The sequence below is a fragment of the Dama dama genome, chromosome 21 (assembly GCF_033118175.1).
Source record: "Dama dama isolate Ldn47 chromosome 21, ASM3311817v1, whole genome shotgun sequence".
Classification (NCBI taxonomy): domain Eukaryota; kingdom Metazoa; phylum Chordata; class Mammalia; order Artiodactyla; family Cervidae; genus Dama; species Dama dama.
The window spans coordinates 62,267,895-62,293,190 of record NC_083701.1 but is presented as its reverse complement, the minus strand read 5'-3'; the positions used below and the strand labels follow the sequence as shown (position 1 = coordinate 62,293,190).

The window sequence follows — 25,296 nt, the reverse complement described above, 5'->3', positions numbered from 1 at the left end:
AAAGCATAACTTGTGTTTTGGAGTTTGAGAGTTAACATTTATTGTTCTTGAGAGTGTGTATCCTCCCCACCGCAGTCCTCCAAGTGGTAGTTTTCAAAAAAGATTCTCAGAAACGTTAAAACAGTGTTTAAGTTGAAATTCTCTTAATTAGGTAAGAGATGTCTTTGTCATTGCCAATGTTTTTCACTATGTTTTATTCAAACCATAAAACCTCAGGGGTTTCAAAATTCCTTTAATTGAAGGTAATCTATTTTAATCCTGTTAGATGCTTAAATCCTCCCATCAAATATCCTCCAGCTCTCGGGAAAAAATTCTCCCACAGACAACTCATTCTATTCTGGGCAGCATCAATAATTTAAAGTTCTTCACTTGGTTTCTTGTAATTTCCACCACTAAGGCTACACTTGTGATGGGAGACCATCCTACTGGGCCCTTCTAGTATGGTGTAAAAGCCATATTCTCACTTTTTCGTTGGACCTCATTCAAAAGCTGACAAATTGTCAGCTATATTCTGTACCCAAGTCAAAGCCAGCAGGAATGTGGAGAAGCTGACAGGGCATCCTTTTTCTGCAGATGTCTGATGTATGAACAGACTCAGAGGGCAGGCATGCTGAAGGGAATATTCCTAATGAATTAGACTTATTGCTACTTGTTTTAAAATTTACCACCCAGTGTGTTTTAGTACAGTGTTAAAAAAAAAAACTTTGACAATATAACTCATAATGTATACATTTTACTTTGCAACATTTATGTACACATTTGTGTGTGCATTTATATATACCTATGTTTATCATTTCTTTATATAGGCATGAAATAAAAGTTTCTGTAAAACAGTATTTAATGGTAGTCTGATTTTATTCCTGTTCTACCTCATAAAAGAATGCTGATTGCAGCTGACTAAATTGATTTCATGAGTTGCCACCTGTTATTTGAAAAGCACAATTAAGTATGACAGTTAAGTATATGGGCTCTGTAGTGGCCTCCTGAGGTTCAACTCTTCAGTTCACTACTTAATAGTTATATGACCATATGCAGTTTATATACTTGAAACATCACCTTCCTCATCTGTGAAAAGGAAGTAATATCTTTCATGAAAGTGGTCTTGAGGACTGAGATAATTCATGATGTATAGAAATTTAGCTTCATAGATGTTAACTGTTATTACTGGTCTCTGTTTAAAACATATTTGATACAGTAGTTGAAGGATTAAATGAAATAATAATATATACAAAGTTCGTTAAGAATTATGTATTTGTTGCTGTTATTGACACTATCATTAGCAGTATATCAGTAGAGTGAAACTGTCCAAGGCCATCATATTCCCAATTCAGTTAAGTTTAGCAGATATTTCTTAAGGGATATAAGACACTAGTTACTATGTTAGTTCTGAAGCTCTGAGATGAATTAAGTAAGATCTATCACAATCTAGAAGAGAAGACAAAGAAATAGAATTTGGATATGTGCTATGTGGTACAAGAGAGGTATGTACAGAGTGCGTTTAGAACATATTAGGCCTGGCAGCTGTTCGTTGATGGGAGTGGGCAACTGGGAATGTAAGGAGGCAGGGAATGTGGAAGAAGGCTATGCAGAATTACAGAAAGGGTATTATTTATGTTTGTACCGAATCAAAAGGACGATTAGGATGTTAACAGCTAATGTAGGAGATACCAAAATCAAATATTAAAGGATACCTTAAAAAAGCAGCTTGAGCACCAAAGAGGATCAGAATATGCACACTGCACCCAAGTTGGCCACTTTCGCATAAGGATTATTTTGAGCAGAAGGCAAATAAGAGGAGACACAGAAAAAACTCTTTCTGCCTTCCCTTTTTCTGCCTAAAAGCAGGACATAAATGTCCCTTTATGAAGGTGTTCCCTCCTCTCCTCTCTCATACCAAGGTGAGGAGTACAATCTTTATCACAGCAGATGGACAGTCAACATTGAGGGGAGTCTGCAGAAACAAACCTCATTAAAATAACTCTTTATCTTCTATTAGTTTTTCCATATACTTTCTAGAAGCCAAAACCCTTTTCCCTTTGTCTAATCATTTTTACACAATTTATCACCCTTTGTTAAAATGATATATAAGTTCCCAGGACTAGCAGTTTCTTTGAGTTTTCACTTTTCTGTGAAGCCCCAAGGAGTATATAAAATAAACCTTTTCTCCTGTTAATATCTATTGTCAGTGTGATTTATAGGCCTCAGGTACTGAACCCAATAGAGGAAAAATATTTTTCCTCCACATACCAAGTCCTGCTTTGTCATTATATTTCAATTTTGCTTAAGTGAAGATTAAGTAAGCTAATCCATGTGTGGTAGATAGTAATTTAGCCCCATGAATGCTAACTGTTCTTAACAGACAGAGTTTACAATGAGTAGCTTCCTCCTTAGAAGAAATACTCCAGGGACTTCCCTGGCGGTCCAATAGTTAAGACTTTGCAGGGGGTGCCAGTTTGATCCCTGGTCAGGGAGCTAGGATCCCAGATGTCTTAAAGCCAAAGAACCAAAACAGAAGCAATGTTGTAACAAATTAAATGAAAGGCTTTTAAAATGGTTCACATTAAAAAAAAAAAAAAGAAATACTCCATCTCCTTTTCTGTAGAAATGAAAAAAAAAAAAAAAAACATTGCAGAAGTACCTAGATGGTTACTACTATCCAAATTGAGTTTTACTATATAAGATTCATAACTATTTTCCTACACTACATTTCAGCTATGGCCACCAAAGATTATCCGTCATTGTGGGGCTTCGGGACAACAAAAACATTTAAAATTCCTGTCGAACATTTGGATTTCAAGTATATTGAAAAATGTTCAGATGTTAAACACTTGGAAAAAATTCTTTGTGTGCTCAGGTAAGCATTAAAAAAAGCTTGTTTCAGTCTGCCAATTTTAATTATATTGTTGACTTCTGAAATTCAAAGCCTCGTTAGAAATTTTAGAGCAAATTTTCAAATATTGAGATTGATTTTTTTGTCCATGTTAGGTTCCCAAACAGTGTTTTTAATTTTGTGGTTAGTTTGGAGGGTTCTGGCCAGATTTACTTCCAGCACAAGAAAATGCAGGAGACATGGGTTCAATTGCTGGTTTGGGAAGATCCCCTGGAGAAGGAAATGGCAACCCATTCCAGTATTCTTGCCTGGAGAATGCTATGGACAGAGGAGCCTGGCAGGCTACAGTTCATGGGGTCACAGAGTCAGGCACGATTTAGTAACTAAACCACAACTTCCAGCACCAGACTTAGGTTAATTGGTATCCCAGGAGGAGAGCATTTTTCTTGCTTCCTCTCATTTTCTAGGAAAAGGTAAAGCAGCTGTTAGGAGGCACCTGCTTCTGCTGATAAAGCGCTTGGCACTGTCTCACTTCACACTACCTGCCAACAAAGGTGGGTGACTCACTGGGAGCTGTCACATGAAGGGTGGGGTGGGAGCAGGAAGGAGGGCCAGAAATCAGGGAATCAGGGCCTTTTCTGGGTAAGAGCCCTGTGGCCGTATTGTCAAACTTTCTTATTCACCAAATATGGTGGTTAAAAAATCACTAGTTTGAGGGCCCCATTCCTAGAGATTCTACTTCAGGAAATTGGGAGTGTAGCCCAGGAACATGTGTTTTCAACAACACCCTGGAAGATTGACAGGTGGTCAAGGGAACTCTGCAACAAACATGACCTGGGACTTCCCAGTGGTCCAGCAGTGTGCCTTTCAATAGAGGGGACGCATGTTTGATCCCTGATCAGGGAACTGGGATCTCACAGCTCTTGGAGCAACTGAGCCCTGGTACTGCAACTAGAGAGAGTCTGCATATGACAACGAACAATCCCACATGCAGCAAAGATCCCAAGGTGCCTCAGCTGAGACCTGACACAGCCAAATAGACAAATGTGCTCAGGTGCTCGGTCGTATCCAGAGCGTTGTGTCCCCATGGACTGTAGCCTGCCATGCTCCTCTATCCATGGCATTTTCGACGCAAGACTACTGAAGCAGGTTGCCATTTCCTTCTCCAGGGGATCTTCCCAACCCAAGGATCAAACCCAAGTCTCCTGCACTGACAGATTCTTTACCACTGAGCCAGCTGGGAAACCCAAGTAAATAAATAAATATTAAAAAAAAAAAAAAGAAACACTGACCCGTTGCCTACCAACTTGTGCCACCTGTGTGGTGTTTCTTGAGGGATTTTCGTTTGGACGGTAGCCTCATATTACAGAAGCACTTGTGAGCATGAACTGCCCCTTTCCAGGACATCAACAGCATTCCTTTTACCCAGCAGTGATTCTTTTTTTTTATTTTTTAATGTTACTTTTATTTTTTTTTTTCCATTTATTTTTATTAGTTGGAGGCTAATTACTTCACAGCATTTCAGTGGGTTTTGTCATACATTGGCATGAATCAGCCATGGAGTTACATGTATTCCCCATCCCGATCCCCCTCCCACCTCCCTCTCCACCCAATTCCTCTGGGTCTTCCCAGTGCACCGGGCCCGAGCACTTGTCTCATGCATCCCACCTGGGCTGGTGATCTGTTTCTCTATAGATAATATACATGCTGTTCTCTCAAAACATCCCACCCTCGCCTTCTCCCACAGAGTCCAAAAGTCTGTTCTGTACATCTGTGTCTCTTTTTCTGTTTTGCATATAGGGTTATCATTACCATCTTTCTAAATTCCATATATATGTGTTAGTATGCTGTAATGTTCTTTATCTTTCTGGCTTACTTCACTCTGTATAATGGGCTCCAGTTTCATCCATCTCATTAGAACCGATTCAAATGAATTCTTTTTGACGGCTGAGTAATATTCCATGGTGTATATGTACCACAGCTTCCTTATCCATTCATCTGCTGATGGGCATCTAGGTTGCTTCCATGTCCTGGCTATTATAAACAGTGCTGCGATGAACATTGGGGTGCACGTGTCTCTTTCAGATCTGGTTTCCTCAGTGTGTATGCCCAGAAGTGGTATTGCTGGGTCATATGGCAGTTCTATTTCCAGTTTTTTAAGAAATCTCCACACTGTTTTCCATAGTGCCAGCAGTGATTCTTTTCTTTCATCTGATGACCTTCTTTATCTCTGTGTCCTTTCCTTTTTCTTTCTCTCACCTTTAGCCTCCTGCCCTTCCTAAGCAGTCCTGCTTGTCCCCAGCCAGAGTTGAGGTAATAACCTCATCATATCATTGTATTCTCTTCTGTTTTTCTCAACATATGAGAACGTTTTCATTTGTATTTGATCAATGACTAGTAAAGAAAATGAGAGTTTATGGGATGAAAGAATTTGAAAGATTTTTTTATGAATAGCCTTTTAAAGTGGTATGGACTTGGAATTATATTTTAAAATTTAATTCGAAAATGGAATTTATTTTTATTTCTCTAAAAATTTAAAAGTAAGCAGATTCACAAGAAACAGGGAAAAGATTGATTTTCCTTAAAAAAAAATAAACAAGTAAAAAAGAACAGACGTCTCTAATTGTGAGGAAGGAATTCTGTTCCTTGAGTGGTTGAATTTAGAGATGTGTTGTTCTAAACTATTCCTCCGCCATTGTCTTCCTATCCCCTTGGGGGCGGAAATTGAGCTAGGATAGTAACTCCTCACTGGAAAGTAACTCCAAAGTCTCACTCTTTGCCTCTCTCTAATAATGAATTTCCATTTATAAGTTTAAAATTACCTTATGTACAAAATGAATATGTGAGTGTTGAAGAGGAGAGAAAATGTTATTTATTCAGCTTTTAAAATGTGTGATGGAAATTGGTGTCTTTGGAGCTCCTTTTTCTCCCCTTCACTGCGACACTCCATAGATCAGATGAAAGTAGAGGTTGCTGAAATTGAGGAAGGTTCGGGGAAAGCAGCAGCCCAGCCTTCATCCTTGTAGAGAGGCGGGTCATGAAATCTCCTCGGAACCCCTGGGCTCCGTGGAACCCAGCTTGCAAACCACAGGTTTACGTGATCTCTAAATAAAGTGGTAACTCTAAAATTCTGAATTTTTTAAAAGGTCTGGTGAGGAAGGATACTATCCTGAACTTACTGAATTTTGTGAAAAGCACCTTTCAGGCTTGGCTCCTGGAAGTAGAGCTTTGAGGAAAGATAAACCTGTGGCAACAGCATCCAGTTTTACAGCAGAAGAATGGGAAAAAATTGACGGTGACATAAAGGTATGGAGTAACATCACTTTTTTGGTGACATTGTCATGGGATATATATCTACTTGTCTTAAATCATTAAAGGGAATTTTGTGGTAATTACTTATGTGGTATTGGTTGCTTCTTACATCCAGGAGACTATTGTGACTATGTTTTTGTAGATTTGTATATATATGGGGTGAGGAGCATGCTCACATACATGTATGTATTTTACATGACTAAGTAATATCCCATCCTACAAAAGAACCATAATTCAGTCAGCATATATAAATAGTACTATCCAAACATGTCTGTTCATAACTTTTTCTGCATCCTGGTTATTTCCTAGGAATAAGTTATTAGAATTCAAGTGCCTTGATCTGAAAGGATCTGAATGTATTTCAGTCTGTTAAAACACGTTTCTTTGTGTCTCAGAAAGTTGTACCTTTGTACTCTCCCAATAGCAGTGTAGGAATGCCCACTTCAGGTTACTCTTCACTGGGTACTATAATCATGTTTTACATTTTAAAATCAAGTAAATGGTTTAAAAGTGACAGTACATAATGTATAGTTTGTTTACCATAACATTAGAGTTTTAGAAGTCTGTCACTTGAATTTTTTATTTCGTTAATGACCTGCTTGTGTCTTTACTGATTTCTTTTAATCAACATTATTGTTATAGTTTACATTCAATAAAACTTAGCCATTTTATAAAACAAGTGAATGTATACAACAAAACAGAAACAGGCTTATAGATAATAGAGAACAAACTAGTGATTACCAGTGGGGAGAAGGGAGGAAGGAGAGGCAGGATAGGAGTAAGGGATTAAGAGATACAAACTACTATGTATAAAATAAATAAATAGCAAGGATGAAATAGAGAAATAGAGACATTATTTTATAGCTTTACATGGAATATAATCTACAAAAATATTTAACCACTATGTTGTACACCTGAAACTAACATTATATTGTAAATCAACTATATTTCCATTTTTAAAAAATTAACTGTATTATGGTAATTTCACTGAGTTTTGACAAATCGTATATACTATAGAATATTTCCGTTACCCCTACAAGTTTCATTGTGCCCCTTGGCGGTCAGTGCTGACCATATACCCTGGTTCCTGGCAGCCACTGAACTGCTTTCTATCATTACAGATTTGCCTTTTCTAGCCTTTCATATAAATATAATTATATAGTATATCTTCTTGCATATACGTCTTCTTCCATTTAGCATGATGCTTCTGAGATTCATCTGTGGTGTTGTATGCATCCATACTTCATTCCTTTTAATTGCTGAGTAGTAGTGATTTGTATGGCTATCTTACAGTCTGTTTAACCATTTACTACTTGACGAACAAATGTCAAAGTTTTTTTTCCTTTCTTTTTATTTATTTGACTGTGTCGTGTCTTCAATCTTTATTGTGGTATGTGGAATCTAATTCCATGACCAGGGATCGAATCTGAGCTCCCTGCATTGGGAACTACAAATCTTAACCATTGAACCACCAGGGAATTCCCCCAGAATGTTTTCTGAAGTGGCAATCAATCCTGCCAATAATGGATAAAAGTTCCAGTTGCTCTACATCATGGTCAATAATTAGGATTGTCAGTTTGGTTAATTTTAGGTCTTCTGTTGGGTATATATTGGTAACTCATTGTGCTTTTTATTTGCATTTCTCTAGTTACTAATGATGTTGAGTGTCTTTTCATTTGCTTGTCATCCATATATCTTCTTTTGTCTTTAACTCCTTTGTGCATTAAAAAATTAGATTGTTTATGTTCTTATTGAATTATAAAATACATATCTTTCATGAAGATGTATCTTTGCAGATATTTGCTGATATTGTATGGCTTGCCTTTTAATTTTTTTTTAATAGCATCTTTGGAAGAGCAAAAATTTTTACTTTTGATGAAACCAATTTTTCTTATAGTTTGTGCTTTTGTGTCCTATTTAAGAAACCTTTGTCTAATTTAAGATCCCTAAAGTTTCTCCTATGATTCATCTATAAAGTTTATCGTTTTAACCCTTAAATGTAGGTGTAGAATCAGTTTTATTTTTTGGACACACACACACAAATATATACATACACACAGTGCATTTATTTGTATATACCAATATGGATATCCAAATGTTCAAGCATCTAATGAATGATTATCTTTTCCTCATTGAACTTCTTGGTGCAAATACCAAAAATAGGTTGACTTTGTATGTGTAACTCTATTTCTGTGCTCTATTCTGTTCATTAATCTAAATATCTATCTTTACACCAGTATTCCATTGTCTTGATAACAATAAGTCTTTTTAAACATTTTAAATTTTGTATTGGAGTATACTCACATGCTAGCAAGGTTATGCTCAAAATCCTTCAAGCTAGGCTTCAGCAGTATGTGAACCAAGAACTTCCATTTGTACAAGCTGGGTTTTGAAGAGGCAGAGGAACCAGAGGTCAAATTGCCAACATTCGTTGGATCACGGAGAAAACAAGGGAATTCCAGAAAAACATCTACTTCTGCTTCATTGACTACGCTAACACCTTTGACTGTGTGGATCATAACAAACTATGGAAAATTCTTAAAGAGATGGGAGTACCAGACCACCTTACCTGTCTCCTGAGAAACCTGTATTCGGGTCAAGAAGCAACAGTTAGAACCAGACATGGAACAACTGACTGGTTCAAAATTTGAGAAAGGAGTACAAGACTGTATATTGTTACCCTGCTTATTTAACTTCTATGCAGAGTACATCGTGTGAAATGCTGGGCTAGGTGAATCACAAACTGGAATCAAGATTTCCAAGAGAAACATCAACAGCCTCAGATATGCAGATGGCACCACTCTAATGGTAAAAAGTGAAGAGGAACTAAAAAGCTTCTTGATGAAAAAGAAAGAGGAGAGTGAAAAACCTGACTTGAAACACACCATTAAAAAAACTAAGATCTGCGGAGGGGCAAGCGCGGGCCGGGCGCTCCGGGAAGCCCGGTGGGGCGAGCCCGAGGCGGGCCGGGCGGCGATGCCGCTGGAGGCGCAGGACGCGGTGTACGTGGCGCTGGAGCTGGCGCTGGCCGCTCTGTCGGTGGCCGGTAACGTGCTGGTGTGCGCGGCAGTAGGCACCTCGAGCGCACTGCAGACGCCCACCAACTACTTTTTGGTGTCGCTGGCCGCGGCCGACGTGGCCGTGGGGCTGTTCGCCATCCCCTTCGCCATCACCATCAGCCTGGGCTTCTGCACCGACTTCCACAGCTGCCTCTTCCTCGCCTGCTTCGTGCTTGTGCTCACGCAGAGCTCCATCTTCAGCCTCCTGGCCGTGGCCGTCGACAGATACCTGGCCGTGCGCGTCCCGCTCAGGTATAAGAGTCTGGTCACTGGGGCCCGAGCGAGAGGAGTTATTGCTGCCCTCTGGGTCCTGGCGTTTGGCATCGGCCTGACGCCGTTCCTGGGGTGGAACAGCAGAGAAAGAGCCATCAACTGCACGGAGCCGGGGGACAGAGCCGAGAACGTGAGCTGCTGCCTCATCAGGTGTCTCTTCGAAAACGTGGTGCCTATGAGCTACATGGTGTACTTCAACTTCTTCGGCTGTGTCCTGCCCCCGCTGCTCATCATGCTGGCCATCTACGTCAAGATCTTCCTGGTGGCCTGCAGGCAGCTGCAGCGCACAGAGCTCATGGACCACTCGAGGACCGTCCTCCAGCGGGAGATCCACGCGGCCAAGTCCCTGGCCATGATTGTTGGCATTTTTGCCCTATGCTGGCTGCCAGTCCACGCCATCAACTGCGCCTCGCTCTTCCAGCCAACCTGGGCCATGGAGAAGCCCAAGTGGTCGATGAACTTAGCCATCCTCCTGTCGCACGCCAACTCGGCCGTCAACCCCATCGTCTACGCCTACCGGAACCGAGACTTCCGTTACACTTTTCACAAAATCATTTCCAGGTACGTCCTCTGCCGGACGGACATCCTCAAGAGCAGGGAGGGGCAGGCAGGGTCTCAGCCCACTCTCCAGCTGGGCCTATGACCCAGGCTCTGGCCTCTTCCAGGAGAGGGCTCAATAACAAAGGGATGGGGCACGCTTGGCCAGTTCTCACTGGAAAGACAGCAACCCTCACAGGCCAGCCGGTTGCCTCTTCTGGGCGCTTCCCTGGAGGTTCCATGTACCTCGTTAACATGTGACTACTACTTCCTGAGGTTGACAAATGTATTTATGGTTCTCTGGCTGCTTTGTGTGGATGATGCTGACGGTGTGAATGGATTGTAAAAGTATGTTTTGCTTTTTTTTGTTTAAGAGTCTGCCTCTTTTATGGTAGAAAATGATCAAAACTATTTTACTGTGACATACTGTGAACTATTATAATACAAATATTTTTTTAACTTGGAGGCAATGGGAAAGGTTGGACATGTTAAAAATAATACTTGTTCTGAGGAAGGTGACCAGGAAAAGTAAAAGTATGAATCTTCAACCAAGAGACTGCTGTTTTAGGGAAATGACAGGCTTGTAAGTTCTTAAGTAGAACATCATCGCAACAACATTCTTATCCATGTACAGCACCCCACCCCAGAAGAAGCTGTAGAAGCAGGGTCCTCCACTACCAGGCTCCGATCCCCTTCCAGAGCTAGGTGGTGATTTTTACGTCTCTCCCAAATTCAAGTTTGGCCATGATGCTGGACCCCAAAGTGAAAATTTTACTAAGGCGGGTTATGTAATTGTGTTTCTGTATGAGGTAAAATAAAAATAAAACTTAACAAAAAAAAAAAAACCAAAACTAAGATCATGGCATCCAGTCCCATCACTTCATGGCATATAGAAGGGGGAAAAGTGGAAGAAGCAATGACAGGTTTTATATTCTTGGACTCCAAAATCCTTGTCAATGGTGACTGCAGCCATGAAATTAAAAGATGCTTGCTCCTTGGAAGAAAAGCTATGACAAACCTAGACACATATTAAAAAGCAGAGACATCATGTTGCTGACAAAGGTCCGTAAAGTCAAAGCTATGTTTTTTCCAGTAGTCATGTAGGGATATGAGTCAGACCATAAAGAAGGTTGAGTGCCAAACAATTAATGCTTTTGAATTGTTGTGCTAGAGAAAACTCTTGAGAGTCCCTTGGAGTGCAAGGAGATCAAACTAGTCAATCCTAAAGGAAATTAACCCTGAATATTCATTGGAAGGACTGATGCTGAAGCTCCAATAACTTGGTCACCTGATGCAAAGAACCAACTCAGAGGAAAAGACTCTGATGCTGGGAAAGATTGAAGGCAAAAGGAGAAGGGAGAGGCAGAGGATAAGATGGTTAGATAGCATCACGAACTCACTGGACATGAATTTGAGCAAACTCTGGGAGATAGCAGAGGAAGAGGATCCTGACGTGCTACAGTCCATGGGGTCACAAACAGTCAGATATGACTTAGTGACTGAAGAGCAACAAAACAGTTGATTTACAGTAGTGCTGTGTTGTGTTAGTTTCACATGTACAGCAAGGTGATTCAGTTATGCATTTACACATATCTGTTCTTTTTCAGATTCCTTTCTCATATCAGGCAGTGCAAGTCCTCCAACTTTGTTCTTTGTCTTCAAAGTTGTTTTGGCTGTTCCAGGTCCTTTGCCTGCCAGTTTCTATAAAATAGAAATTGTATTTGTGTTGGGATTGTTTTGAATTTGTTGTTCAGTTTTGGAAGAATTGATATCTTGATAATATTGAGATTTCTGATCGATGAACATGTATTTTTCTGTTCATATAAGTTTTATTTAATTTTTTGAAGCAGTGTTTGTAGTTTTCAGTGTATACTTCTTATACATTTTTAAATGAAATTTATTCCTAAGTATCTATTTTATACTATTATAAAAGTTGATATCTTTAACATTTTGCTCATTCCAAGTCACTTCAATTATGAAATTTTATTTCTTTATTTTTATTGTGATAAAATACACATCATATAGAATTTATCATCTGTATCATTTTCAAGTATATAGTTCATTAGTGTTAAGTATATTCATAGTATTATGCAACCAACCTCAATAACTTTTTCATCTTCCAAAACTGAAACTCCATACCGTTTAACAATAACTCTCCAATCCTACCCCCACCACCAGCCCCTGGCAACCACCATTCTACCTTTTTTTTTTTTTTTTTCCTGATCTGTTTACATTCTTTTTATTTTTTATTTATTTTTTGTTAATTGAAGGTGATTTACAGTGTTGTGTTACTCTCAGATGTACAGCATAGTGATTCAGTTATACACACATATATGCTAATATCTTATTTTTCTCAGATTCTTTTCCCATATAGGTTATTTTAAAGTATTGAGTATAGTTTCTTCACTTTGATTTATCTCTGGGTCCATCCATGTTACTACAAATGGCATTATTCCTTTTTTTTTTATGACTGAGTAATATTTCATTGAATAAATATACCACATCCTCTTTATCCATTCATCTGTTGATAAATATTTAGGTTTCTTTCATGTCTTGCCTATTGTAAGTAGTGTTGCAATGAATATTGAGGTACATGTATATTTTCTTTTCTCTGAATATATGCCCAGCAGTGGGATTGCAGGATCATATGTGAACTCTATTTTTAGTTTGTTAAGGAACCTCCATACCATTCTCCATAGTGGCTGCACCAGTTTGCATTTCCACTAGTAGTATAGGAGATTTCCTTTTTCTACACACACTCTCCAGCATTTATGGTTTGTAGACTTTTTGTTGATGGCCATTCTGACAGTATGAGGTGATACCTCATTGGGGTATTGATTTGCATTTCTCTAATGATGAGTGATGTTGAGCATCTTTTCATGTGCCTTTTGGCCATCTGTGTATCTTCTTTGGAGAAATGTCTATTTAGATCTTCTGCCTTTTTTTTGATTGAGTTCTTTGCAGTTTTTTTATGTTGAGTTATGTGAACTGTTTGTATATTTTGGAGTTTAATCCCTTGTTAGCTGCATCATTTGCAAATACTTTCTCCCATTCTGTAGACTGTTTTTTCATTTTCTTTATGGTTTCCTTTGCTATACAAAAGCTTTTATGTTTAATTAGGTCCCATTTGTTTATTTTTGCTTTTATTTCCATGACTCTAAGAGATGGATCAGAAAAGGTATTGCTGCAATTTATGTCAAAGAGTGTTCTGCTGGTGTTTTCCTCTAGTGGTGTTATGGTATCCAGTCTTACATGTAGGTCTTTAATCCATTTTGAGTTTATTTTTGTGCATGGTATTAGAGAATATTCTAATTTCCTTTTTCACATGTAGCTACCCAGTTTTCCAGCACTATTTATTGGAGAAACTTTTTGCTCTTGTATGTTCTTGCCTCCTTTGCCTGTAGATTAATTGACCACAGGCTTGTGGATAATTTTGAGGCTCTTTAGCCGGTTCCATTGATCTGTATTTATGGTTTTTGTGCCAGTACCATACTATTTTGATTATTGTAGCTTTGTAGTGTAGTCTGAAGTCAGGAAGCCTGAATCCTTCAGCTTTATTTTTCTTTCTCAAGCTTGCTTTGGCACTTCAGGATCTTTTGTGTTTCCAAAAATTTTAAAAATTTTTGTTCTAGTTCTATGAAAAATGCTATTGGTAATTTGATAGAGATTGCATTGGATCTGTAAATTGCCTTGGGCAGGGAATTTGTTTATTTTACTTAAATTGCAAAGTTATTGGTATAAATTTGTCTAAAATATCTTTTTTTAAATATCTGTAAGATTGTTAGAGATGCACCTCTTTTATGCCTGATACTACTAATTTGTATTTTTTCCTTTCACTTTCTTTTAATTAGTCTTGTTATGTTTGTCAATTGTTTAATTTATTTCCAAAAGACCAGGATTTGGATGTTGATTTTATTTTTCTATTTTATGTTTTATGGATTTCCACTCTTATTTTTTTATTATTTTTATTTCCTCCTACTCACTTTGGTTTTAATGTGTTTTCTATTAGTTTTTAAGGTAGAAGCATCACTATTAAAAATTGACCTTGAACCTTTCTTCTTGTTTAAATTTGTAAAATTTCCGCTAATACTTTATCTGCATGGTATAAATTATTATATGTCATGTTTTCATTATCCCTTAGTTCAAATTATTTTCCATCTGATTTTCTTTTTAACTCATGAACTCTTTATAAGTGTATTCAAATTCCAATTTCTTGGGGATGGTCTAAATACTTATTATTACTGAATTCTAGTTTAGGTCTGTTGTGGTCAGATTCCATACTTTGTATAATTTCAACCCTATGAGATTTACTGAGACTTTTTTGGGCCTATGCTCCATGTGCTCTTGAAAATAACATAGAAGTCTATATTGATTAGGCCAAATTGGTTAATGTTGCTCAAATCTACTATAATGTTACTGATTTTTGTCCACTATTTTCCTGTGTCCATTCTGTTCTTAATAATAGATTCATTTTGGGTACTGAGTTTTTTATTTTTGGAATTTCCATTAATTAATTAATTAATTTAATTAATTTAATTTTTAAAGTTTTCACTCTTCTGAATTTCTCAATTGTTCCTGCATGTTGTTCACTCTTCTCATATATTTATTGCAGCTGTTTTTAAGTCTCTGTTTGTTATTTCCAACATCCATTCACTCTCCGTGTCTGCTTCTATTGGCTATGGGTAGCATTTTGCTGATTCTTTGTCTTTATTGTTATTTTTTATATTTTATGCTGTTCATTGTATATAAAGGACTTTCTTGGTGGCTCAGATGGTAAAGAATCTGCCTGCAATGCAGGAGACCCGGGTTTGATCCCTAGGTCACAAAGATCCCCTGGAGAAGGGAATGACTACCCTCTCCAGTGTTCTTACCTAGAGAATCCCATGCACAGAGGAGCCTGGCGGGCTACAGTTACAATCAGTGGGGTCACAAAGAGTCGGACACAACTGAGCGACTGAGCACAGCACAACACATTGTGTATAAAAAAATCAGAAGTAATTAATATTTACCAATAGAAAGGAGCATGTCCTTTCTGTCAAACTGCTAAAGTTGGAAAATGTGGTCAATCCAATCTGATTTGCTTGGGTGTTTGAGTAAAAGACATAGGTTCTACTATCAAGGAACTTACAGTGTGGTAAGAGAGACAAACAATAAATAGAGGATTTTAAATCTTCATGCTAAACACTTTTGTCCCAACCAGGAAATTCAGAGAAGGCTCACTGGAAGGGTGATGAATATAATCTTACAAGATAAATGAAATAGAAAGGGCAGAAATGAATATACTGACAATACTGAACTGTAAGAAGGGTGGGATATTTCAAAAGAACAGCATGTATACTATCTATGGTGAAACAGATCACCAGCCCAGGTGGGATGCATGAGACAAGTGCTCCGGCCTGGTGCACTGGGAAGACCCAGAGGAATCGGGTGGAGAGGGAGGTGGGAGGGGGGATCGGGATTGGGAATACATGTAAATCCATGGCTGATTCATATCAGTGTATGACAAAACCCACTGGAAAAAAAAAATAATAATAATAAAAAATAAGAAAAAAAAAAAAAGAATAGTTAAGATGATACATTTTATGTTATTGTATATTTCCCTACAATTGCAAAACATAGAGTAGAAAGGACAGTTCAAGTAGAGAGAATGTCATGATCAAATTGTCACCTAAAAATTGACCCATAGCATGATGATATGTAGTCTTTTCTAATGTCTGGTTAATTATTTAAAACGGTATATTTACCTTCTTTTTTTCTCTCTTCTTCTCAGAGTTGGGTATCAGAAATTAAAAAAGAAGATGATAAAATACACTTTCATGAAACTGAAACATATCCAGCAGTGGAAGATAATTTGCCTCCAGTCCGTGGTTCAAACAGCCATCTTCATGTTGCCAAGGTACCTTTTTGATGTGGGGGGTAGGTGGTAGGGGAGAAAGTTGTTGCTTATTAAGAACATTAGCTTGGTTTAATCATTGTAACCAAAGTGTGGTGTCCTCTGGGCAGCTGGAGATTTTTTTCATGGTGATCCTGTGTTTTCACCTTGTTGAGTTAGCCTCCCTTGGAGATCAAAATGAAACAGTGTTTTCCTTTGAAGAACTTGCATCTTGGGTTTACTGCTTCCCTTATTTTTATTTTTTGACTGTTCTGTCTCTTCTACTCTGACAAGTTTTGATGAGTACTTAAGATCCAATTGAGTATGCAGATGTTTCAGGGAATAATTTTATGTATCCAGTAGAGGTACAGTGGGAATAGTTTGCATAATTAAATATGGATTTAAAGCATTAAACAGATGGATTAATCTGTTTAATTAATCCATTAAATCCATGGATTTCAAGCAGTTATAGATGGCATTTCTCTGTTTAGGCATCCCCCTCCACCATCCCCAGCCCCTCATGGTTATTTCGCTGAGACTGGTCTCTATTTTGCCATGCAGGTCTCTCCTTTCTAATGCATGGTTTCCATAGAGAAGGGGCCTCTTGGAGTTCCAGGTTTCCTGGAAGTTATCCAGTTAAAACTGAGCTTCTTGGTGTCTACCTGACCCTGATATTACAGATCCCAGCCCTTACCTCCAGGGGATTTTGACTTCAATCATACATTCCATTGCCTCTGCCCTCCTTTTTTCCCTGCTTTTTTTTTTTTTCCTTTTATTCTTATCATCTCTAAGAGAATGGTTACCTAATTGTCTTCATTTTCGGTTGAGTCATTTTTGTTTTTCTCGTTTCTTCTTTGAACCCTCAGTTTTATTTGAAAAACATCCATAGCCCTTCATTACTCTGCTTCTTGGTAATTTACCTTCCTGGATCTTTTTACTCCTCATTAGGAATTACTCAGGTAACTGAGGTACACAGTAAATAAGTATAGTAAGGATAACACTATCTGTAATCAATGAATTTGTATTTATTAAACCCTTATTATGTGCTAAGTCTGTATCCTGAAACTATAACAATGAATAATATTTCCTCTGTGTCCTTACTGTAGTCCAGTAGGAGTAGACAGACTAATGTGATTCTCAAAAGTATGGTCCATGGATGCTGGTTATCCCTGAGATCCTTCTAGGGGATCCATAAAGTCAATGTTATTTTTAAAACTATGTTATAAAATAATGCTTTGTCTCTTTCACTTTGTTGACATTTGCACTAAGGGTAAAACTGCTGGTTACTGTTTAGTCAATTAAGTCACGTCTGGCTCTTTGCAACTTCATGAACTGTAGCCACCAGTCTCCCCTTGTCCATGGGATTTCCCAGACAAAATTACTGGAGTGGGTTTCCATTTCCTTCTCCAGGGGATCTTCCTGACCCAGGGATCAAACGCACTTCTCCTGCATTGGCAGGCAGTTTCTTTACCCCTGAACCGCCAGGGATGCCCAAACTGCCGGTGCCTTACCGTGAATGAAGGCAGTGGCGCTCACTCAGCTAGTGGTCACTGCTCTGCACTCACAGTAAGAAATTCCTATTCAGCTTAAATACATCTTTGATAAAACAACAAGAATGTACTCTTTTTGTTAAATATGATACCTTGAAGACATGTCTTTTTACTATTCTGTGTGACAAAAGGCAGACTTCACGGAAGGCGCTTCAACTGTGAAGTGAAATGTGATCATCGTCATAAGAAAACCCACTTGTGTGACTGACTGTCAGCTGAATTAACAGCTTTTTCCTGGAACAACTTTTACTTGAAGAGATGACTGACAGACCAGCTATGGCTATTCAGAGTTCAGTTTTGGGCAGACGTTTTCTTGGAAATGAATGAAATGGTCTGTCACTTCAAGGAAAACAATGAATGGTGTTCGTTGCCAGTGATAAAATCTGAGCTTTCAGGTGGAATTCACAGTACTTCATATTCTTCGGGGGCTCTCAGATAGGTGCTTGTGATAAAAAAAAAAAAAAAATTTCCCCTTAGGGGAGACACTTAATGATTTTTATGATGAGCTGTGAGTAGTTTTAATGTTTTAAAAAAAATTGAGATATAGTTGATGTATGGTATTGTACAAGTTATAGGTCTTATAGTAATTCACAATTTTTAAAGGTTTACTCCATTTATAGTTAATATAATATATTGGCTGTATTCCCTGTATTTTACAGTATATCCTTGTACCTTATTTATTTTTTACATAATAGTTTGTGCCTCCTAATTCCCACTCTCCTTCTCTCTCCCTACTGGTAACCACCAGTTCTCTGTGTCTGTGAGTCTGTTCCCTGTTTGTTGTATTTATTAGTTTGTTTTATTTTTTGGATTCCACATACAACTGGTATCATATAGTATTTGCCTTTCTGTGTCTGACTTATTTCACTTAGCATAATAGCCTTCAAGTTCATCCATGTTGTTGCGCATGGCAAAATTTCATTCTTTTTTATGGTTTAGTAGTATTCCATTGTATGTATATATATTCATTTGTATATGAATCTGTATGTAACAGATTCATTCATCTGTTGATGGACACTTAGGTTGCTTCAGATCTTGGTAACTGTAAATAATGCTGCTGTGAACATTGGGTGCATTTATCTTTTCGAATTAGTGTTTTCATTTTATTAGGTTGGTGCAAAGGTAATTGCAGTTTTACATTGTTGATATTTGCACTGTTGAATACATTCTTAAATGTGGTTATATTATACATTATTTTAATTTGAATTTCTTGCTTTATGTTTTTTTGCTAATGACTTATTTTTGTTGTTTGAGACCCCATGGACTGCAACATGCCAGGCTCCTTGTCCCTCACCATCTCCCAGAGTTTGCCCAACTCTATTGGGCAATTGAATAGACAATTGAAATTGTCTATTGAATCAGTGATGCCATCCAACCATCTCATCCTCTGTTACCCTCTTCTCCTTCTGACTTCAGTCTTTCCCAGAATTAGAGTCTTTTCCAGTGAGTCTGCTCTTTGCATCAGGTGGCCAACGTATTAGAGCTTCAGCTTCAGCATCAGTCCTTCCAATGAGTATTCAGGGTTGATGTTCTTTAAGATTGACTGGTTTGATCTCCTTGCTGTCCAAGAGACTCTGAAGAGTCTTCTCCAGCACCACAGTTGAAAAGCATCAATTCTTCAGTGCTCTGCCTTCTTCATGATCCAGCTCTCGCATCCATACATGACTAATGGAAAGACCATAGCCTTGACTATATGGACCTTTGTTGGCAAAGTGATGTCTCTGCTTTTTAATACAATATTTAGGTTTGTCATAGCTTTCTTGCCAAGAAGTAATCATTTTCTAATTTCACAGCTGCAGTTATTTGCTGTTTATATTACTCAGTTGGTAAAGTATCCACCTGCAATGCAGGAGACCCCAGTTTGATTCCTGGGTCTGGAAGATCTGCTGGAGAAGGGATAGGCCATCCACTCCAATATTCTTGGGCTTCCCACGTGGCTCATCTGGTAAAGAATAAGCCTGCAATGCAGGAAACCTGGGTTCGACCCCTTTGTTGGGAAGCTCCTCTGGAGGAAGGAACGGCTACCCACTCCAGTATTCTGGCCTAGAGAATTCCATGGACTGTGTAGTCTGTGGGGTTGCAAAGAGTCAGACACAACTGAGCGACTTTCACTTTTTCATAGAAATGATATTAGACAAAAAGCAAATTCAAGTGGCTTTTTCATTCAAGTTCAAAATGGGTTGTCAAGCAGTGGAGACATCTGGCAAAATCAGCAACACACTTGACCCAAGAACTGCTAATGAATGTATAGTGCAGTGGTGGTTCAAGAATTTTTGCAAAGGAAAGGAGAGCCTTAAAGATGAGGAGCAGAGTGGCCAGTCATTGGCAGTTGATGACGACCAATTGAGAGAAATCTTTGAAACGGATCCTCTTAAAACGATCCAAAAAGTTACTGAAGAACTCAGCGTTGACCATTCTACTGTCATTTGGCATTTGAAGCAACTTGGAAAGGTGAAAAAGCTTGATAAGTAGGTGCCTCATGAGCTGATCACAAATCAAAAAAATTGTTCTTTTGAAGTGTTGTCTTCGCTTATCCTACACAAACAACCACAACGAGCCATTTCTTGACCGAATTGAGGTGTGCAATGAAAATTGGATTTCATATGACAACTGGAGATGACCAGCTCAATGGTTGGACTGAGAACAAGCTCCAAAGCACTACCCAAAGTCAAACTTCCACCAAAAATAGATCATGGTCACTGGTGGTCTGCTGCCCATCTGATCCACTACAGTGTTCTGAATCCCAGTAAAATCATTACAAAAATGTGAGAAGTATATGCTCAGCCTATCTATGAGATGCACCAAAAACTACAACACCTGCAGCTGGCACTGGTTAACAGCAAGAGCCCAATTCTTCTCCATGACAACCGATGCTTCAGAAGTTGAATGAAGCATCTGCCATATTCACCTGACCTCTCGCCAACTGACTACCACTCCTTCAAGCATCTTGACAACGTTTTGCAGGGAAAACACTTCTACTACCAGCAGGGTGCAGAAAATGCTTTCCAAGAGTTTATCAAATCCTGAAGCACTGATTTTTTGCTACAAGAATAAACAAACTTATTTCTCGTTGGCAAAAATGTGTTGATTGTAACAGTTCCTATTTTGATTAATAAAGATGTGTTTGAACCTAGTTGTAATGATTTAAAATTCACAATTTCAAAACCACAGTTACTTTTGTACCAACCTAATATTTGGTGTATACCCTGGAGTGGAATTGCTGGATCATATGATAGTTCTGTTTTCAGTTTCTCGAGAAACCGCCATACTGTTTCCCAGAGTGGATGCACCAATTTATGTTCTTATCAACAGTGAACAAGAGCTGTCTTCTCTCCACATCCTTTCCAACATTTGTTGTTTCTGGTCTTTTTGATGATAGCCATTCTGACAGGTGTGAGGTTATATCTCATGGTTTTAATTTGCATTTCCCTGATGATTAGTGATGTTGAACATCTTTTCATGTGCCTGTTGGTGATCACCATGAAAATTTTAACAGATATGATTTTTAACTGTATAATGAAACATAGGAATATTTGGAAGACCTGTGTTAACTCCTAATGACCAGTGTATAATATTACAAAATTGTGCTTGTGTATCCATTCAGATGGTTTCAAATGTTGATTTTTAAGAAACGATTTTAAGCTGTTGTTTGCTTTCCTCCCATTCCCTTCTGGTGCTTGCAGTGGGCATGTGACCTGGGTTGAGCCACTTAATAACACTAAGCTAGTGATTGGTCAGTGATGGGCCCATAATGCGAACTAGCTAATCAGAGTCCTTCCCTGGGATTTCTCTAGCTAAAGATGGGGAGAAGAGTCGGTCTTCTTTTCCCTTCTGTTTGGGAAGCCATGAGGTTATAATCCCAGACTGGGTGTAGCCACATTTCCTACTGCATAGAAAAAGCAAGCAATCAGGCAGAGAGAAGCAGAGACTTCTAGGGAAGAGGAGACAGGTGGAGAGAGGAAGAGCTATAGGGAGAGGGCATATGAATCCTTTATCCAGCAATATCCCAGCCCTTTCATCCATTTGGTTACATAAATCAGTAATTTATTCTTTTTAAACAAAATTAGTCCAACTTGGGTGTCTGTCATTGCAAGCAAAACAGCTCTAATACAGCAAAGTAGCTATTTCTTCAATGCCTAGGTTTTAAAAGAATGAATGATAGTTTAATATTTTTTCATTATAAGAAAGTCAATAATAATCACAGTTCACACATGTAAGTTTTAAAGTTTTACATACGTACCTAAAGTCCTATTCATCACTCTCATAATTAACCTGCTGTGTATTATTATGTTAACAAGTATAATACTGAAGCTGTCCTAACTTCAAGGGTAACTTATTCTTATCCATTCAATTCATGTATCTTAAGCCAATACTTCACCTTTATAGGAAAATCTGCTAACATTATATTAAATATCTCATAAAATTTAATTTTATTCTTTTAGGAAAAGAATTCTAAAAGTAGACCAGCTAAAAAGAAAATTCCAAGAGATTATGCAGAGTGGGATAAGTATGTTTTATATTTCTTTATATAAAATTGACACTAAAAAGTCACCGTCATAAAATACTGTAATAACTCCTTAATTATTTCAAACCTGAACATATAAATGTAAGTTATGTCAGTAGAGTACTAAGACTATTTGGATTAAGCACTCTTGATTTTGTTTTTTCATTAAATAAAAAACTATGGCATCCTTTTATTTATAATAGTCACCAAAAATAACTAATGTAATATTTACCTATCCAAAATAACAAATTTGTAAATTAAGAGAAATTAGTCACTACTATAATAACAAAGTTCTGCATAATTTAGGTCTGATTAATATTTAAGGGCTTCCCTGGTGGCTCAGATGGTAAAGAATCTGCCTGCAATGCAGAAGACCTGGGTTCAATCCCTGATCAGAAAGATCCCCTGTTGAAGGAAATGACAACCCACTCCAATATTCTTGCCTGGAAAATCCGTTTGTTATTGTAATAACAAAGTTCTGCACAATTTAGGTCTGATTAATATTTAAGTCCTCGCTAAATTCTGTGTTTTTTAGGAAAAAATACAGGTGACTTCTGATATAAACCTATCATATATTTTTAGAATATTATTTCTAAAGGTACAGTGATACGGATACAAGAGTATCAATAATAAGCTTTATTCTCTTGTTTGTATTGAGCTTTTAGTGGTATACTTTTAAAAAACTATAATAGTTTTTTATTATTCTTTCATTTAAGATTTGACGTGGAAAAAGAATGTGCAAAACTTGATGAAGATAAAGAAAGAACTGTAATAAACAACAAATCACATTTGTCTAAAATTGAGACAAGACTAGATACAGCAGGTAATGGAGGGGGAATAGGAATGATTTAATAGTCTTTAACTTTTTTGAATGATAGTAAAAGCTGTTGACCTGAAGACATTCTCTTTAAGTGCTGCATATTTCCATGAAAAGTTTATGAATTTTCTCCTAGGGCTGACCACGTCTAACAAATTCCAGTTTATCCTTAAACTTCTTAATTTTATGAATAATAATAGTTATGATATTTAAATGTAGTAAGACTTAAAAGTATATAAATATGTAAACCTATTTTTTTTAAACCATGATTCAGTTTTCATTCCCTTTTTCAAATCTTTTTTGTCCAAATCCTTCAAATTTCTTTTCCTCAAAACAAAAAGATGGAGCACCTTCTGTTCACTTGAAGTCCACAGGTACATAGTACCTTTAAAGTAAAGCAAAACAATTATTGAGAAATCTAAACCTTCAAAAATTCTGAATGATTAAAGAATAGAAATATCATAAACTTTGGAACCTTTTATTTGTTTTTATAGTTTTCTGCTTCTGTTAAAATAAGCATTTTTGGATTTAAATTTGGGAAATTCTATCAAGTTATATATATACTTACAGCAGATAACATTTATTTCTAGGTCTGACTGAAAAGGAAAAGGATCTTCTGGCTACTCGTGAAAAGGAAAAAGGAAATGAAGCTTTTAAGTCAGGAGATTATGAAGAAGCTGTAAAGTACTATACTCGGTAAGCACAGTTTTGATGTGGTTTAATCTTGTCATTTAAAAAATGATAGTGTTTAATTGTTGAAATGATATAAATAAGCTAAATAATGTGTCATAAACACTCAGTATATTGTAGTTGCAATTTATCATAAATTCACTTGTGTTTGCCTTGTTTTTTCAATACTTTTCTTAAAACTCCAAGCCCCCACTCCACTCCCAGGTTTGACAGAGGTTCTACCTTTATTATTTTACAGAGGAAATAGAAGCTGTCTGGATGGAACTCAACAGAAAGTTCATTCAGGACAGAGGTTAAAATCTCAGGTTCTATAGTAGACTACCCGGATCTAGTACTTATGGTGCTACCTCCCACCACAGGGCCTTTGCATATACTGAGCCTCTGTCTAGACTACTCTTTCCTCTACTTGTTATTTAGTTAATTCTAACTTATAATCCAGATCTCAGCCCATGCCTTACTTCTTTTGTGAAGTTTTCCTTTACTTCTCAGACCAGGTTAAACCTCTACCTGACTCAATTACCACACCAACAACCCCCCTGCACCCACTGTCAAATTTGCAAACCCATATAGTAATTTTACCTCTTTGTAATATCTGTTGGAGGTATGATTCAAGTTTGTGTGATTTGGCACTAACTGGACTATAAACTCTGTAAGATTGAGCCCACTTGTCATTTTTAAAAATACCATTGGACCCCTAATGCCCAGCCAATACCTGGTCCATAGTACATGTTCATTGTATGCTTGTATGAACGTGTGAAGCTCTTATAGTCTGTGAAAGGTAAACTAATTTCTTAAAATACTGTTATAGACAAACTGTGCTTATAGAACCACTAATGCTGTTTTGTTAATAGAACTAAATGCTATAAAATCGTGCTTCTGCCTTTGGAAAGAAGTGTTTTTTTTTTTAAATGTTGTTTGTGTCTCTAAAGAAGTTTGCTCAGCTGTTGAAGTGAACATACAAAGTTAAGAGGATATTGAGGTACCATTCATTCAGTTCAGCCTCCCCTATTTAGGCAGGTGGATGTCAACTCTGGTATCGTTTTCTCTCTTCTTATAGATTTCTGCCAGTGGAGAATCTCTTGTCTATTATTACAAGGAACAAACTTTTTCTTGCCTTCCTCTTTGAAGAAATCATAGAGGTGAAGAACTAAAGCAGCATATTGCAATGGTTAAGGGAACTCAAACTGCCACTTTTCTGACCTTGGGTAGATTCTTCACTTTTTTTGTCTCAGTCATCTCAACGTGATGAGGCTATAATAGTGCCAACCTCAGAGCAGCTGTGAGGATTAAATAAAACAAGTTGCTGAAAGCAGGGTAACATGATGATAAAGAGAACAGGTGCTAGAGTAGACTACTGAGGTCTGAATCTTGACTACCATTTTCAAGCTTGTGGCCTTGGGCATGTTACATAACCTTTGTGCCCCATCTGCTTTCTCCTCTATAAGATTGGGAAAGCAGTAATTCCTCCTCTGTGCATTATAATGAGGATTAAGTGAGTTTAATGTTTAGTGTCTGGCATGTGGGAGGTACTCAGTGTCAGGTTCTTGTGTTATTTATTCTTACATGTATTTTCTATGTTTGATTGCTACCCAACCATGTGATTTATTTATATTCATCTTTAATGATCTTGTGGGGCTTCCCAAGTGACTCAGCAATAAAGTATCTGCCTGCCAATGCAGGAGATATGGGTTCAATTCCTGGGTTGGGAAGATCCCTTGGAGAAAGAAATGACAACCCACTCCAGTATTCTCACCTGGGAAATCTCCCCTAATGATCTTAATAAATGGACACTTTTTGTGAGTTTTCCATTTTTATCTTATATTGTAATTCTGGATTTAGAAGATTCAGTGTA

General features: G+C 37.6%; 2 protein-coding genes across 2 annotated transcripts in view; both read left to right on the top strand.

The window, feature by feature from the left end:
• Positions 1 to 25,296, top strand: part of SPAG1 (sperm associated antigen 1) — an 83,609-nt gene that overhangs the window by 2,770 nt on the left and 55,543 nt on the right. The window contains exons 2-7 of the mRNA XM_061123671.1: positions 2,713 to 2,854; positions 5,977 to 6,136; positions 15,782 to 15,907; positions 21,876 to 21,940; positions 22,654 to 22,760; positions 23,345 to 23,450. Of these exons, the coding sequence (XP_060979654.1) occupies positions 2,713 to 2,854; positions 5,977 to 6,136; positions 15,782 to 15,907; positions 21,876 to 21,940; positions 22,654 to 22,760; positions 23,345 to 23,450 (706 nt within the window). The remainder of the gene's footprint in view (positions 1 to 2,712; positions 2,855 to 5,976; positions 6,137 to 15,781; positions 15,908 to 21,875; positions 21,941 to 22,653; positions 22,761 to 23,344; positions 23,451 to 25,296) is intronic.
• On the top strand, positions 9,110 to 10,141 carry LOC133042356 (adenosine receptor A2b-like). Its single transcript, XM_061122863.1, has one exon. It carries the CDS (start codon positions 9,119 to 9,121, stop codon positions 10,115 to 10,117), a length of 999 nt encoding a protein of 332 aa, XP_060978846.1. The 5' UTR covers positions 9,110 to 9,118; the 3' UTR covers positions 10,118 to 10,141.